The sequence below is a fragment of the Mustela lutreola genome, chromosome 15, assembly GCF_030435805.1.
Source record: "Mustela lutreola isolate mMusLut2 chromosome 15, mMusLut2.pri, whole genome shotgun sequence".
Classification (NCBI taxonomy): Eukaryota; Metazoa; Chordata; class Mammalia; order Carnivora; family Mustelidae; genus Mustela; species Mustela lutreola.
Genome location: NC_081304.1, coordinates 24,175,601 through 24,191,087, shown reverse-complemented (window position 1 = coordinate 24,191,087; position 15,487 = coordinate 24,175,601). Strand labels below are relative to the sequence as shown.

Genomic DNA, 15,487 nt, shown 5'->3' with positions numbered 1-15,487 from the left:
ACCCGGCTAGTGTGGCCGCATCCCCGGCCGTTCGGCGCCCGGCCGTGCCCGGCGCCAAGCTCCGCCGGCTTCCTCCGCGCCTTGCTGCCCGCGGTCCGCGCTGCCGGCGACCTGGAATCTTCTCCAGAGTGCAGAGAAAGAGGGAAAAGACAGAAAACATTTTTTGGGGGGTGTTATTTCGTTTCCTGCATTTGGGCGCTGGTAGCTCAATTCAAAAATACAGGAATATTTCAAGGGACCTGGGAAACACGGGGTGAATTTTGTTTGGTGGTGGTGGTGTTTTGTTTTGTTTTGTTTTGTTTTCCTCCAAAACACCCCTTGATTGAGGAACATAAACCTGGAGGACAGCACCTACACATCTAGACCTGTGGAGCTGAGGTTTAGAATTTATTCGATTATAAACCTTGGATTATTTAAATGCAAAGAACAGGTTTGGGACAGAAAGGTGGAAGTAGGTTGGAATGGAACCAGGTTTTAGAAGAATCTCTTTAATTTGAATTTGTAAGTAAAAATCCCCTGAACCTGCAGTTTCCCCCATTAATGACCGCAGAACCTCCAGGAGAGCATATGGAGCTGTCACTGGGAACCTGGACATGTGGGCATTTGGGAAGGAGAAACAGGGATCCAGCCTCACCCTCTTACAATTTCTGGGGAGCAGAGGCAAGAACCTTGGCATCTCTCAGGGCCGCCTTTCTTCCCCCAGCAAAAAAACAGGCCCTAGGGGATCTAGGGCCCCCACACCCGCAATGCTACAAGCCTCACAGGTGGGGGTCCCGCCATCTAGAGGACTGAGAATGAGGGGGGCACTGACGCCTTCATTTTGCCCTGATGCAAGTGGCAATTTTGGATACCCGCGGTTACTTCCGACTCACCCCAAAACTGTATTAAAATAGTCCCTGTGTGGAGGATTTGGGGTGTATTCATACTAGAAGAGGGGGGCAGAGCTCCTGCGAGAATAGGGAGGTTCTGGAAAGAATCCCCTTCCCAGATGGACCCTTGTGGCTCCTCCGCCTGATTCCCTGCACCCCAAATCTCACCCTTTCTCAGACAGGGGTTTCCCCAAATAGCGAGAAGGAGAAGAAAAGAAGATGGCGACTGAGAAAAGGGTTGCTGGTGGAGCAGCCATGAAGAAATGCAATAAATTCCTTGTTGTTTTATGAAAATTTACAACTTTGTGATAGAAGTTTATGAGTGGTTGAATCCAGCGATTGGCCGGCGCCGGTCATGTGGCCGGGCGATCGTGAACATGAACTTTTTATCATTTCCCTGGTGGTTATAATGCAGCATTCTTTTGGACACCACACCTAGGTCGGAGCACTGTCGTCCTTCAGGGCTCCAGCCTCTTGATATTTTTATACTTCAGTATCAACTCGATAAAGCAAAAGAGAGAGAGGAAGAGAGAGGGAGAGGAAAGGAGAGGGAGAGAGAGAGAGAGAGAGAAGGAGGAGTGGGAATTACACAAAAGAGAGAACCAAAAATAATTTTTAATTTCTAAGTTGATTTGCTTGCTGATCTGGGATTTTAGTCATCATGGAGGGTAAATGGACAATCTGCCCAGGACTGGAGGCTGATACCATTTTTCAAAGCCAGAACTTACTCCATTTTCTATGCAAATATCAGAAAAGCGAAACACCCTCTCTCCCAAGTCAGAGAAGGGGAAGCGACGGCTCTCAGGTTGGGACAATATTATCTGGAAGATGAAGAAGAAACAGAACGCTTTCCGCCCCCCTTCCTCCTCACCTCTTTCAATCGGAGGGAAGAAATCCCAAGGTCTACAAAGGTAAGAGAGATTCTACAATTCTCTTCTTATTCTTTTGCACGGATTCTGTAGGGGGTGGGGCTTAGGTTTGTCTCCCTCTCACCCCCACCCCAAGACGGGGCTGCACCCCACCTCTGGGCGCTGCAGGGAGAGGTTTCCCAGGAAATTCGGTGGCCGAGAGAGAGAGGGGGTGGCTGCTTCCTGGAGGGGGAGCCAAGGCAGGGAAAATGGGAGGAGGAACCGAAAGGGGCCACGGAGGCGAGCTCTGAGATGCCTTTTTAAGCTGGGAGAGGAGGCTCAAGTGAGGGGGGTTTGAAAGAGAGGATGGGGTGTCTGGGCTACAGGGCGCCCCAGAAGCCGGTTACTACGACCTCTGTGGGTGTGCACCCCCCCTCCCACTCTCCCTCCCTTGTTCCGGCCTCCCCCAGTTGCCCCCCGCGCAATTCTCTTGCCCAGCGTGGGTATCGGCGGTTTCCCGGCGGCGCTGGCACAAGGGGCGGTGGCGCTGAGGGACGTCCTGGTCTCTGGAGGGCCTGGAGTCTCCGCAGAGGCCCGAGAGGGCGAGGGGGCGGCGGCTAGAGGGACAAGAGAGAGAAAGATTCACAGAGAAATGCTCGTTATCTCCCTTCGGAGACGTTTCTGAAATTAAAGGGCCGTGGGTGGAGGCACCCAAATGGAGGGAGACCCCCTCCCCCCAGGAAGCCAGCCCAGGTCTCTCGCCACTCCCGCAGGAGGGAGCCTCGGTCTGCAGGGAGACAGTTTTGTGGTTTTTTAATGCGGTAGGTCACAGCGTGTTGGTTTCTGTGCAATATTGATTCTATTACTTGTGTTTTATTGGTATGGGCGTGTGGATTTCGGTGGAGAAAATTGCCATGTGTGTGTCTAGAGTGGGAACATTTCAAACTTTCGTGGAACCAAACGTGTTGATTGTGGAGAAGCTTTTGAGTGTGTTGTGGTGTTTTAAGCTTGTAAACAAACAAAAACAAACAAACAAAAAGAGAGAAAGAGAGAGAGATGGGGGAGAGAAGAAAATAGAAGGAGAACCCAGTTATAGAAGGAGAATCCAGTTAGGGAACCTGATGGTGTCGGGACCAGAGAGCTGTCTGGCTCTAAGCTCGGACAGCTAGCTAGTCCTGTCCCTCAGGCGCCTGATTTCATCCTCCAGCCAGGCCTCCTGGGGGTGAGGAGGGGGGAGAAGAACTGCTGGGCGGGAGACTGAAATTCCTAAAGTAGCTGGTGGGGTGAAAGAAGGGGGAAAGAACCTAAAAACCGAGAGAGAGGGGGCTTCTGGGGAAGCTGCCAGCGGAGAGATAAGCGGCTTTGGGCATGGAAGGCGGGAGAGGCTGTGATTCACTTTGGTTTGCACAAATAGGTGATTGCTTTTCTCTTTTTGAAGATTAAATGCAGAGCGTTCAGCCTCAGGCCTCCGGTTGCCCAGGGATTGCAGGGGATGGGGGTGGGTAGGGGAATATTGGCGCTCTCAAGCCTGGGCTGGGAAGAGAGGGGTGCAGGCCACTTGTGGCGCGGGAAGGGGGCCTTTGGAGGCGCAGGTAGATACCCAGGAAGCAGGCCCCGGGCTGGGTGCCTGCGGGGACCCCTGGGCTGCGCTACGAGAGAAGTTCTCGGCCAGCACCCACGGCACTCGGGGCCTATTCTCAAAGGAAAAATTCCCCAAACCCATCCAGACTAAAGGTCTTTTTCTCCTGTAGTCTTGGCGGGGTATAAATCATCCTTAAGACAGTTTGCTCTGACCCAAATTATGCGGTTTGCTGCCATCTACCGTCCGTTCGGAGACATGCGGCTTCGGCGCCGCGAGGCCGGCGACACCTCCTGAACCGTGCCCGACGCCTGGAGCCCCCGCTGCTCAGGTTCGGCGGGTTTCGGGGGGCACGTCGGCCCAGATTGTCGCTTTCCGCTGGATCTTGGTACCCGCCCGTCCGCGTGTGGATTAGGGAACAAGTGTACCCTCGCCCGCCCCATTCCAGCTCCAAACCCAGCAGCTGGCTGGGAAAGCGGCTCTTTCTAGGTCATATTTAAAAAGGACTAATACTGCATCCCGCGGGCGGGGGCCCTGAATCCAAGGGTCGGGGGATCAGAGTCGCGAGCCCTCACCCGCCTGCCCCTCCAAGGCTCAAGAGGGGATCATCCGGGCCGCTCGGTAGGGAGATGCGAGGCCAAGGCTGTTCAAGGTTTATTTGGTTTTCTTTTCCGCCAAAGGAGGGGGCCAGCGGGGAAGGCGCCGGCCCCCGCAGTTCCACTCGGCTGTCAAAAGACAAACCGGGTCTGTGTTCTCCCGGTTGGCTGGTGGGTCTTGCCAGTTGCTTGGCTGGTGAGTCCGTGGTGGAGGAATTGAGACGAAATTTTCTGGAAACTGTTGGTGTCTGCAAGTGAGTGTGGGTCCCCTCCCCCATTCTCGATCGTTTCCAGCGAAATCGACACAAATATGCTTTGGGGAAAAAAACTGGGCGTGGGAGTGAGGATCAATCATTAAGGAACTAAACCATTGTGATTTTCGATCCTGCCAGACCCCTCACACCCGCTTAACCCGATCGCTTTCCCAGAAGGGGGTGGCGAGGGCCGGGGTACGCGCCTCTGCTGCAGCGTTTGAATATTGGCCCCTGTCTCACGGGTTACTGATTAGCTCCGGCTTTCAAGCCACAGGAGGAAGCTCTGGCTGCTCCTTTCAAGGTGCTGTGGCCCCAGTTCCTGGGCGGGGGCTCCAGGAAATTGCCTGCGGTGCCAGGCAGGCCGAGGTGTTACTAGGGTCTGGCCCGGAACTGGAGGAGCTGCCGAGGTCGAGGGGGCAGGGTGGTGCTGCGGGGCAAACCCAGCGGCTGCGGTCCCGCATCTATGGCGCCTCCAGAGCCTGGACTATGGGAGCTCCCCTTTCAGCTTTCTGGCAGCAAGAGTGACTTTACGCGGCCAGAAGGCCCCGCCCAATGAGGAGGCCCCCAGGGAGCCGCTGGAAAGTCTTGGGCCCTTCTTTCTTGTGGGCTGCTGGAAGAACAGGTAGGGAGGGAAGGCGGCTGGTACAGGGGGGTTGAAACACTTCGGGTCTAAGGTACTCTTAGGTACCGGGTGGACCTGGTTAGGGAGAAGGGGGAGAGAGACCTGCGCCACCGCCAATCCCACCCCCCACCCTCCCCACCAAGATCTGAGACGAAGATGTTCATTTGCATAATGGAAATGAGGTCTTTGTACCGCGCCTTGGTCGGGCCAATTTTAAGGCAATATCCCATGTAAACCACTCCCAAAGGTTGAGAACTCCCCCTGGGAACATTTATGTTCCCCAGATTCACAGTCTAGGGGAAGAATTGGGCTGAGATGTCTTAATTTGCTCCGCCGCAGCCCGAGCTGGGAGTGGGTTGGGGCGAGATGCTCACAACCCGGTGACCTAAAGGTTGGGGGGGGGCTGTGTAACTGAGAGGAAATGGGAAGCCTGGACAGTGTCTCAATCCCCTCTCTCCTCCATACCTATCAAGGCAAAACACGTCCCTGAGGTTACCAGTACAGGAGAATTTTGCTCGCGAGCTGAACACAACTTGGATATTTCCCTGGGAGATGAAAATGCGTGCACGTCCACGGGAGCTCAGATTCACAGCACAGAAAATCACCATTATAAATTCTGCCTGTGGGATTTCTGTGCAGTCTTTCTGTTGTGTCCTTCAGACTTGGTACACATTTATATCCACCTTTCTACATACACACTTCCTCAGCGAGGCTGGGGGAGACACCCCAGACTGGCAGACAGCTGTGCCTGCTGGGTATTTACATATTCTCCTGTGGAGACAGACAGACAGACGGTGGTGGACCGAATCACAGACAAATTCATAGAGATCTGGCTCCAGAAACCAGGCGGCCTCTGGCCGGGCCCTGCCTGTAGTCTGTTCTTTCTCCCAAACAAACGGATCAGACGAATAAACGCTCATAAATACCTCTGGGCTTAGATAAGAGCGATGAGGCGCTATTTCCTTTCATGCTGGACTCCAGGCGCCCAGGCCCTGCCTTTGCGGCTCCATCTCACGACAGGCAACCTGCAGAGGTGAGGTTAATTTGGGGCTGTGACTCTAAGGATAAAGCAGTTATTCTCGTGCTTCTATCACAGGGAAGTCTCCCTCCCTTATGGCATCCTACTTAGTCCAGACTCTGCAGCAAAGCCCACACTGTCCAGTTCTAGGAGGGGACACTGTAGCCAGGGAGGAGGCAGGACAGAGGTGGTCCAAAGCCCAGCGCCAGTGGCAGGACTGAGGTAGGGTGCATACTGGCACTCTCCTGACCTTGCTCCCCCAGACCAAATGCTCCCCAATCGCAGCTAGACTGGGGCACTAGATTCTTCATCATTAGGAGGCTCCAGTTTTCTTAAATCTTGATAACCGCCCCTCCCCCTGAGTTTGGCTAGGAAGTTATTGCCACTCAGCCATGAAGTAGTATAGCCTAGTTGTCCTGAGTTCAGAGAGCCTTGTAGGCCACTTTGCAACCAACCACGTCCCTGCCCTTGGTCACCACCTCAGCCCTCTACCACTTTCCCTAGTGTCTTGTGCCATCTGCAGTGGACAAATCTGGCCCATAAAAAGGAGCCCAAAGAACAAGGCAGAGGAGAGTCAGCCTGGCCCCTTTATCATCAGATTTTTGTCACACATCCTGGCTCATTCCAGAACCCAGGTCTGAAGGTTAAGGTTATCACCCTTTACTGCCTGGCCTCCACGTGCATAGTTAGAATGTTGAACACACATTGTGCTTCAGTCTTCCAGCCTGGCTTCGGTGCTCATTTTCCTTAGATGAGAGGAGAGAGAGAGAGAGAGAGAAATATGAACGGAGATAAGCACTCTTTCTCACACCCAAGCTTGTGCAGCAGCAGCGCTGGTGATCCAAATATGAGACATAGGAGGGACTAGAGAGATGCTGAGAGACAGACAGAAGGGTGGTGAGCATCTGGAGAGGGGATCCAGGCTGATAGTTTTAAGCTGCCTCCTGGGTCCCCAGGAGGATCTGGACATCTCTCCCTCCTTAGAAAAGTAAATCCAAACCACGTCTTGGGAAAGAGTTAATTTTAAAAAGAACTGCCAGCTTCTGGAGGGACCGGGAAAAGGAGCAAGGGCCCCTCTCTTTCCGGGTTGTCTTGGATTGCCTCAAATATCAGGAGGGTTTAAGGACCTGGAATTGGAGGAGGAACAATTTCTTCCCTGTGCTCAAACGTACTGAGACATCTTTGATTCCTCACACTCTGTAGCCCAGGATATTATAATAATTGGGGGGGGGGAGGTAGAGGGTGGAGATTTGCAGTCAGGATAGGGATCAGATAACCTAGGTGGGGGATGCCCCTCACTCCTCCTCTTCCTATCCCTCAATCGGAGAGAACTCTAGTCCCTTTCCCTAGTGTTCCTTCCTGTGCCAAGAGCAAGCAGCACTTGCCGGAAACAGGCAGGATGTCTTGGGCAGCAGAGGTAGCAGCAGTAACCTTCCAAGAAGCTCCTAGACTAGGCTAACCTGGCCAGAGTCAGAGGGACAAGCTTGGGCTCAGACCCTCCTCCCATTTCACAGCCTTCTGGGTCCTCTGGGCAGCAGGCTCTGGCCTGCCCTTCAGACCAGAAGAGCTGAGGAGAAATAGGGATAATAAACCCAGGCTTGGAGGAGGCAGGATAGACCTGAGAAATAGGAAAAACCAGTTTTCAAAACCTGGGGAGGGGAGTGTTTCTTCTTCTTTGCTTCTCCTTCTGAAAACGATGCTAAATAGTGAACTCTTCTCTTCTTCTACCGATACAAAACCCTAGAAACAAACCTTTTCTTTCAGTTCTCTCACCACTGGGAGAAGGACATTTACGCACCCTTCCCTTGAGGGAAGGGGGCTCGAGCAACGCAGGGGTTAACTTTTCTGAAAACACAATTAACTTTTTCCAATCCTACATGGGGAGGGGAGGGATATATTTATTTAATCACTGGGGGATGGGGTGGTCTCCATCCAAATGCTCCCTCCTCCCTGAAAGGCACAGACGCCTCTTCGCAGATCTACGTAGGTGGAACAGGACGCGTTGTGTTGTGGGGGGGGGGGTGAGAGAGCGAGAGAAAGGAGAAGGAGAAGAAGGAGGGAGAGGAAAAAAAAAAAAAGGTTGATAGGTTTGTGCGCGGGTCCCTCGCGCGGGCTGCGCTCCTCCTGGGTGCTATTTGACAATTCCTGCCTCTGCCATTGGTCAGTGTTGGATCAGATGGTTGTATTTCCTTCTGGCCCTCACTGGCACCTCGCCATCCCCCCTCAGCTAAAACCCAATCTCAGATATACTACTAATAGGCGCGGCGCTCGGACTATAAAACACAACAAATCATAAACCCGGCGGAGCAGCAGCGGCCGAGCGCGCCTCCCCTCCCAATGAGTTCCTATTTCGTGAACTCCACCTTCCCCGTCACTCTGGCCAGCGGGCAGGAGTCCTTCCTGGGCCAGCTACCGCTCTACTCGTCCGGCTATGCGGACCCGCTGAGGCACTACCCCGCGCCCTACGGGCCCGGGCCCGGCCAGGACAAGGGCTTTGCGGCTTCCTCCTACTACCCGCCCGCCGGCGGCGGCTACGGCCGAGCGGCGCCCTGCGACTACGGGCCGGCGCCGGCCTTCTACCGCGAGAAGGAGTCGGCCTGCGCGCTCTCAGGCGCGGAAGAGCCGCCCCGGTTCCACCCTGAGCCGCGGAAGTCCGACTGTGCGCAGGACAAGAGCGTGTTCGGCGAGGCCGAGGAGCAGAAGTGCTCCACCCCGGTCTACCCGTGGATGCAGCGGATGAATTCGTGCAACAGTGAGTGAGCCCTCCCGCGGCCGCCCCGACCCCCGCGGCCCCCCCCCCAGGGACAGAAAGAGCGCCCCCCTCCACTCCCTGGGGTGCCGGGTGGGCATCTCTGCTAGGAGCTAAGGGAAGACTGGGCGCCCGCCCGAGGTGTCCCGCTCTGTCCTCTAGCCGTCAGGAGTTACAAAGTTTGCAAAGTCCCAGCTACACTGGGAGCCAGGGGGAGCGAGTGGGCTCTCCCGGAGCGCCGCGCCAGAGCCCGATTCCGGGGCAGGGGAGGGGGCAGGGGCCGCAGCCACTGGCGTGGCTTTCCACCCCCACCCCCCTGTGCCCCCAGCCCCGGTCGGGTCCCCCACCCGAAGACGGTTCCATTAAGAACGGAGTGCGTCATGGGAAGGGGGGGCGGCGTGACGCTGGCGAGGGAGAGTTGAGTCCGTCCCGGACTGTGTTTCCCTGGGGGTTCGGGGCTGGGGAAAGAGGAGGCACCAGGAAAGGGGTGGTAGTCAGAGGAAGGAGGGAGGCAGAAGGGGAAGAAAGGGGGAGGCAGCTGGCCAAGGGGGAGAGAGGGGGAAGCAGGCGCCTGGGTCTCAGGTTGGATTATTTGTCGGCCTTAAGTCCCAAATTGATGTCCATTAGCGGGACACGAAAGTGAGGAGCCGTTAATGCCGACTCTGGATCGATCCACGTCATTACAGATTAAGGGCTGGAATCTATCACGGGGTGGTGGGGGAGCCAGATAGATGGAAAGGAAAGATAAGGCCAGGAAGAGACACACCTGGCCAGTACTTCCCCAGCCCCTCCCCCTAGGCTCAGGTGGGATTTTAAACTCTCCTCCCATCCCCCACCAAGAGTCTAGACCAGAGGCACAGGCCTGGGAGACCCGGAGGGAATCTGGAGGGGGCGCTGGAGGAGTGAGAACGGGGGGGGCGGGCGGGCAGGAAACTCGAAGAGTGGAGGGCATCCCGGGACAGGCTAGAGTCCCTGTTTGAGGGTCGAGTGGGGGAGGGGTTCTGGCCCTGCTGACCCCAGGCCTCAGCATCTTCTCTCTGCGTAACAGGTTCCTCCTTTGGGCCCAGTGGCCGGCGCGGCCGCCAGACCTACACGCGCTACCAGACCCTGGAGCTGGAGAAGGAGTTTCACTACAATCGCTACCTGACACGGCGGCGGCGCATCGAGATCGCGCACGCCCTGTGCCTGACGGAGAGGCAGATCAAGATCTGGTTCCAGAACCGGCGCATGAAGTGGAAAAAGGAGAGCAAACTGCTCAGCGCGTCTCAGCTCAGTGCCGAGGAGGAGGAAGAGAAGCCAGCCGAGTGAAGGCGCTGGAAAGGGAGGGGGGACGCGAAGGGAGCAGCGTGTGGGGAGCCGAGGGCATCGGAGAGCCCTGAGAAGGCTCTGCGGGCGGGGAGCCCGGGGGACCTGCTCTCTAGCACCCGACAGGAGGGGCCCAGCGCTTTCCTGAATGCCCCCGCCCGCAGAGCTCTCACTGGGTGCTGGGAGGCCTTGTCGCCTGAGCCCACCCAGCACCCGGGAGCGCCTCCTCCATCCCTGCGGACCCGCTTCAACCCCATCATGCTCCTCTGTGAGAACTGAGGACCAGACTCACTTGATGTTTCCTGGAAGCAGAGCAATATGCTCTTGTCCGTGTTGCGTCTCATTTCGTCCATGTTCCCTGTGCACGGTTCAATGGTAGATTCGCAGCCCCCTCAGCGGGGGGCCTCGAAGACTCCCTGACCCCAGACCTCTGTCCCACCCCCCCCCTAAAGCCACTGGAAGGAGCACATACTACCTAGAAGTAAGAAGAGGAGCCTCAGAAGAAAACAAAGTTCTATTTTATTAATTTTCTATGTGTTGTGTTTGTAGTCTTGTCTTAGCTCTGGACATGAAATACTTCGGTAATAATATTAATATTATTAATGATAATGATGATAATAATAATAATAATAAAGATGTAAAAACTCGCCGCTCAGTCACCTCTGCTCCTCCCCTGCCACTCCCCCACCCTGGAGGCCACCCTGGCGTCCCAGAGCCGGAAACTCCGAAGCAAAGGCAGGAGCCCAGGTCGGCCCCAGCGGGCCGGACACGACTCGGAAGTTACAGTTGAGATAAAGGCTGGGGCGGCCCCGCCGGGCCTTGGGCTCCCAACAGCCTCTCCTGGTGCAGACCTGGGGGACGGAGCAGGGCCGTTTCCCTCTTATTCTCTAAGCTTTTCCTCGTTTGTCGGTGGCAAGAGGGACACCGCCAAGGCCCGAGCCTGGAACCCCTGCAGAGACAGCCAGGCGGGTGTCGCCCCGCAGCTGTGCCTTTCTGTCCTCCCGCTCTCGAGGCCCGTAGCCTTTGGTCTGCCCACATGGCTTGATCTCCGCCAGCCTTGGCCCTCGGCTCCCGGCCTCTGACTCCGGAGACTCCATCGGGGCCACCGGGTATCTCTCTGCCCACGGCCGGGCGAAGGCTCCAGGCGCCCCTTCCTGCCTCAAGCAGGAGCTCATCGACAAGTAGGGGAATTCGAAGCGGCCGGCAGGCACGGGGCGGAGGGTACGACTTTCCCCGGCTCCTTGGAGACCTGAGGGCAGGAGGCCAGGTGGTTGGGGTGGTGTGGTCTCATCCCCTCAACCAAAAACCGACCCATTTTCTCCCCACCCCCACCCTCACCCAGGCGGCAAGCTGCAGGCACTGTTTTCCTTTCTTCCTCCTCCCTCTCTCTCCCTTTTTTTTATTTTTAAAGAAAATAGCCGCCCGGCAGAAGGAGCCCAGCTGCGGCAGTCTGTGGCCGCCCAGCGCGCTCAGCAAGGCGCCGCTGGTCCTTGGAACCCCTTTACAGGGAAGATTTGGGCCACCGGGCAAATCGTGAAACTACCCAGACGTCAGTAAGGGGCCTCGAGTGGGGCCTCCCTATGTAATAGCGGGCATTTTTTGGGACGAGGGGAAAGCATCTTGCCTTGATCCCCAGTTCTCAGAGCCCTGAACCCCAGCCACGGATTCAGTCACCACCATTTAACCCCTGATACTAGGCCGCTTCACCCCAGCCCTACACATCCTCTGGGGTCCCTATCCTGCTTTGCCATTCTCCAGGCCTGGGCTGAGGAGGAGGAGGAAGCCAGGAAGAGGATGCCAAACTTCTAAGGGGCACAGAAGTGAAAGCTTCTCCGTGGAAGCCTCAGCCCAGCTCTGCCAGCTCCGCCTGGTCACTATGCCTGGGCCACTGCAAACCCTGCAAACCCCCGGCAGGAAGCAGGCCAGGCGGAGCTCACGGGGAAACGCTTTGCAATAATTGTTTTTCATACACATCTTCCAGCCCTCCCCGCACCATTTCCGCCCCTAGCTCGGAGACTTGCAAAGCCTAAGTGAGGGAAAAGCAACTCAATTTTTGATCATCTCATCCGGAGTGAAAATAATAATAATAATAATAATAATGACAATAACAACAACAATAATAATAATGACAGGGAGATGGGCACAGATAGTCTAACCCCACTCCGAAGAAAGTGGGTGAAAGCTCAAGTGGGTCCCTCCTCTTAAAGATTCAACTCTGCGGGTGAGCCCAGGCCGGGTTTCTTTCTCTCCCGGCGGCTGCCGGGAGCCAGCAGGGAGGCAGCGGTCTCCGCCATGGCAGTCTGCGGCCCGCGCTCCCGCCGATCGCCGGGAGGTGGCGCGCTCTGCTCAGAGGCCGCCGCCAACCTTCTCCCTGTTTCTCCCCCTTCTCCGATTTTCCCCCTCTCTCCGAGGCTCGCATTGAATCGGCCCTAACGATTCTCGGATCGTCATTATTTGTAACCATAGAGCATGAATTACCTCTTGAGGTCATCAGCGAGAATTTACGACTGGTCAACAAAAGCACGTGATTCCCTAACGCCCCCCCATCCCCCTTCCAACCCCCCCCCATATTTGGCCGCATACATAGCAAAACGAAGTACAGTGCATCGCTATAATTCATTAATACATCATAAATCGTGAAGCACAGGGTTATAACGACCACGATCCACAAATCAAGCCCTCCAAAATCACCCAAATGAGCTCGTACTTTGTAAACTCCTTCTCGGGGCGTTATCCAAATGGCCCGGACTATCAGTTGCTAAATTATGGCAGTGGCAGCTCTCTGAGCGGCTCTTACAGGGATCCCGCTGCCATGCACACCGGCTCTTACGGCTACAATTACAATGGGATGGACCTCAGCGTCAACCGCTCCTCGGCCTCCTCCAGCCACTTTGGGGCGGTGGGCGAGAGCTCGCGCGCCTTCCCCGCGCCCGCCCAGGAGCCCCGCTTCAGGCAAGCGGCGTCGAGCTGCTCCCTGTCCTCGCCCGAGTCCCTGCCCTGCACCAACGGCGACAGCCACGGCGCCAAGCCCTCTGCTTCGTCCCCCTCCGACCAGGCGACCCCGGCCAGCTCCAGCGCCAATTTCACCGAAATAGACGAGGCCAGCGCGTCCTCGGAGCCTGAGGAAGCGGCGAGCCAGCTAAGCAGCCCGAGCCTAGCTCGGGCACAGCCAGAGCCCATGGCCACCTCCACAGCCGCGCCCGAGGGGCAGACTCCGCAGATATTCCCCTGGATGAGGAAGCTTCACATCAGCCATGGTAATTCTCGCTTTCCTTTTTTTTTTTTTTTTTTTTTGGTCTCCTCGGCTTTCCTTCTCTGCGTTTGGGGAGGTGGGGGGGGGCGAGGAGAGCTTGGCTTCTCCTCAAATATAGATTTATCCACCCCCCCCCCCAGAGGGGAAGAAGTCTCTAAGAGGGTCCTCACAGCTCGGGGGATAGAGCCAAAGACGGTCTAGGTCTTTAGCTGGGGAGGAATATTTTTAATCATTTGTCTCCAGCTTCGGCTAAGGTTTTATTCGACCAGCTGTACCAGCTATAGGATGACGGATAGGGTTTTATGTAACGTGGGGAAGGGTCCTGCTTGCCCCCGAAATTTTGAGGCTGCTGCTAGCAAAGAAGAAGGGGCGAGCAGTAAAACGAGCTTTCCAGGGCAAAAGTGCAGCCGCTCTCCTCCCTCCCGGGGCGAGCGGCCGCCTGAGCCCAGCGAAGGGTGAGGCACGGGGAGGGAGCAAGAGACAAAGCCGGGCGCATTCACTGCCGGCAGAAGTGGGGGCTGCAGGAAGAGGGGGTGTAGGAGCGAGCTCGGATGCGGGCGTCTGGAGTGGGGAGGATTGGAGCTGCGGTGAGCTGGGTGCCGGGGACGCCTGGGTCCTGCTCACGCCCCTCTCCCATCCAGTGCCCCCTCCCTTAACCGGAATAACGTTGCCTCGCCGCTCTACTCTGTCTGCTCCAGATATGACGGGGCCGGACGGGAAAAGGGCCCGGACCGCATACACCCGCTACCAGACCCTAGAGCTGGAGAAGGAGTTCCACTTCAATCGCTACCTGACGCGGCGGCGGCGCATCGAGATCGCCCACGCGCTCTGCCTGTCCGAGCGCCAGATCAAGATCTGGTTCCAGAACCGGCGCATGAAGTGGAAGAAAGACAACAAACTGAAAAGTATGAGCCTGGCTACAGCCGGCAGCGCCTTCCAGCCCTGAGCCCGCCTGGAGGAGCCCTGGGTGGCCCAAGAGCCCTTGCCGCCCCCTAGCCCGGGCCCCTCCGAGCCTCCCTGCGCTGCCACTGCCCGCTGGGGACCGGTTCCCACGAGCCTGCCTCGCCCCGGCCTTGTGTTACGATTTTTCGTTTGGTCTTAGGTCTTCCTGTGGCTCCCTCTCTCCTGGACTGGTTAATCTTGTTATTATTGTTAATAATAATGATAATTATTATTTTCCCTCCCTGCTCCCCACATCCCTCCACTCAACCCAAATCCGCCAGTGTTTCTGAATGTTTGTGTCTGTGGTTGCACTCCTTCCCCAGGAAAGAAAGAAACTCGCATGTTTAATGTGAACTTCCCCCTCCCCATCTGTGTTCTTCTAACTTATTTATAAAAGGATGATCGCTGTATTTTGAGTTTCAGCTGGAAACTTCTCTAAGGGGCAGCCCTTGAGGTGGGGTAGTGCCACATGCATCCCGGGGGCCCAGCTGAGCCGGCCTTGGAGATGGAGTCCAAGACTGTCTCTTTCCACCTTCCTCCTCCTCCCTCCCCACGCACCAGGCCCAAGTCTCCCAGTGACTTGGTCCGATGTTGGGAAGGGGGCCGGGAGGACCCTAGGGGTGATCTTGAGAAGAGGGAAGGTAAACCGTGAGAGTTAGGTTCCTGCCGCCTGGGTAGGCCCCACAAGGCCTGGCCTGGGAGTGGACGGAAACAAAAATAATGCTCAGTGTAAAATGTCTTGTGTACTTCTCTGTGAATCCCTGGGTCTGGAGTAAAGGGCCCAAAGCTTGTAAATATGGGGATAGTCTGGGTCGGACCCATCCCCTCTGCCCCCCCCCCCATTTCGCTTCCGAGACCATTTGTAGTGAGTGAGGGGATGCTGTGCTACGTGTGAAATCTGTCTTTGCCTTTGCCGGGCCTGTCTTCAGTGATCCGCTTTTGGTATTTGTTTGTAGCTTTCCTTGAAGTCAAATAAATGTTTCCCCTATTCCACCGCCCTTCCACTTGTCTTTTCTCTGGGGGCCTGTCTCTCCCATCACTGGGCACACCCTAGACCACTCTTGACAGATCTGGGGTGTAGGGAAGGGAAAGCAGGCTGTTCCCCAGCAGCCCCTCTCAGCCCCCAGAAATCCCACGTGGGGCTGGGGCAAAGGAAAGGGTGAGCTGGACTCCACCCTGGCCTTCCACCAGCCAGCCAGAAAAGCCTCTGGAAACCTCTTCAGGGAAAGTAAAGTGGGCCTAAGTCCTGAGCAGGAGGCTTCTGGCCTTTTGGGAGTGGCACAGGCCTGCCCAGCCCCCCTGCCCTCTGGCCCAAATCCCAAATCAGTCCCCGCCACCTACTAAGACCAAAAAAGAAAGAAAAGAAAAGAAAAGAAGAAGAAGAAGAAGAAAAAAAAATCAGGCCAATTTCAAAGGTTTCCTCTCAACCTCAGTTTTCTCTGTACTTATCAA

The 15,487-nt window shown here is 56.1% G+C and overlaps 2 protein-coding genes across 4 annotated transcripts; both read left to right on the top strand.

Annotated features, from left to right (window-relative positions):
• Positions 1–1,607: 1,607 nt before the first annotated feature.
• Positions 1,608–10,487, top strand: HOXB6 (homeobox B6). 3 transcript variants are annotated; one of them, XM_059150015.1, is made up of 3 exons: positions 1,608–1,780; positions 8,171–8,538; positions 9,584–10,487. In XM_059150015.1, exons 1-3 carry the CDS (start codon positions 1,608–1,610, stop codon positions 9,841–9,843), a joined length of 801 nt encoding a protein of 266 aa, XP_059005998.1. In that variant the 3' UTR covers positions 9,844–10,487. The 3 variants fall into 3 exon arrangements, with proteins under 3 accessions (XP_059005998.1, XP_059005999.1, XP_059006000.1); XM_059150016.1 differs by having other exon boundaries at positions 1,648–1,780; positions 8,014–8,538; XM_059150017.1 differs by having other exon boundaries at positions 1,651–1,780; positions 8,046–8,538.
• Positions 10,488–12,470: 1,983 nt separating this feature from the next.
• On the top strand, positions 12,471–15,033 carry HOXB5 (homeobox B5). Its single transcript, XM_059150014.1, has 2 exons — positions 12,471–13,097; positions 13,792–15,033. Exons 1-2 carry the CDS (start codon positions 12,536–12,538, stop codon positions 14,037–14,039), a joined length of 810 nt encoding a protein of 269 aa, XP_059005997.1. The 5' UTR covers positions 12,471–12,535; the 3' UTR covers positions 14,040–15,033.
• The last annotated feature ends 454 nt before the right edge of the window (positions 15,034–15,487 follow it).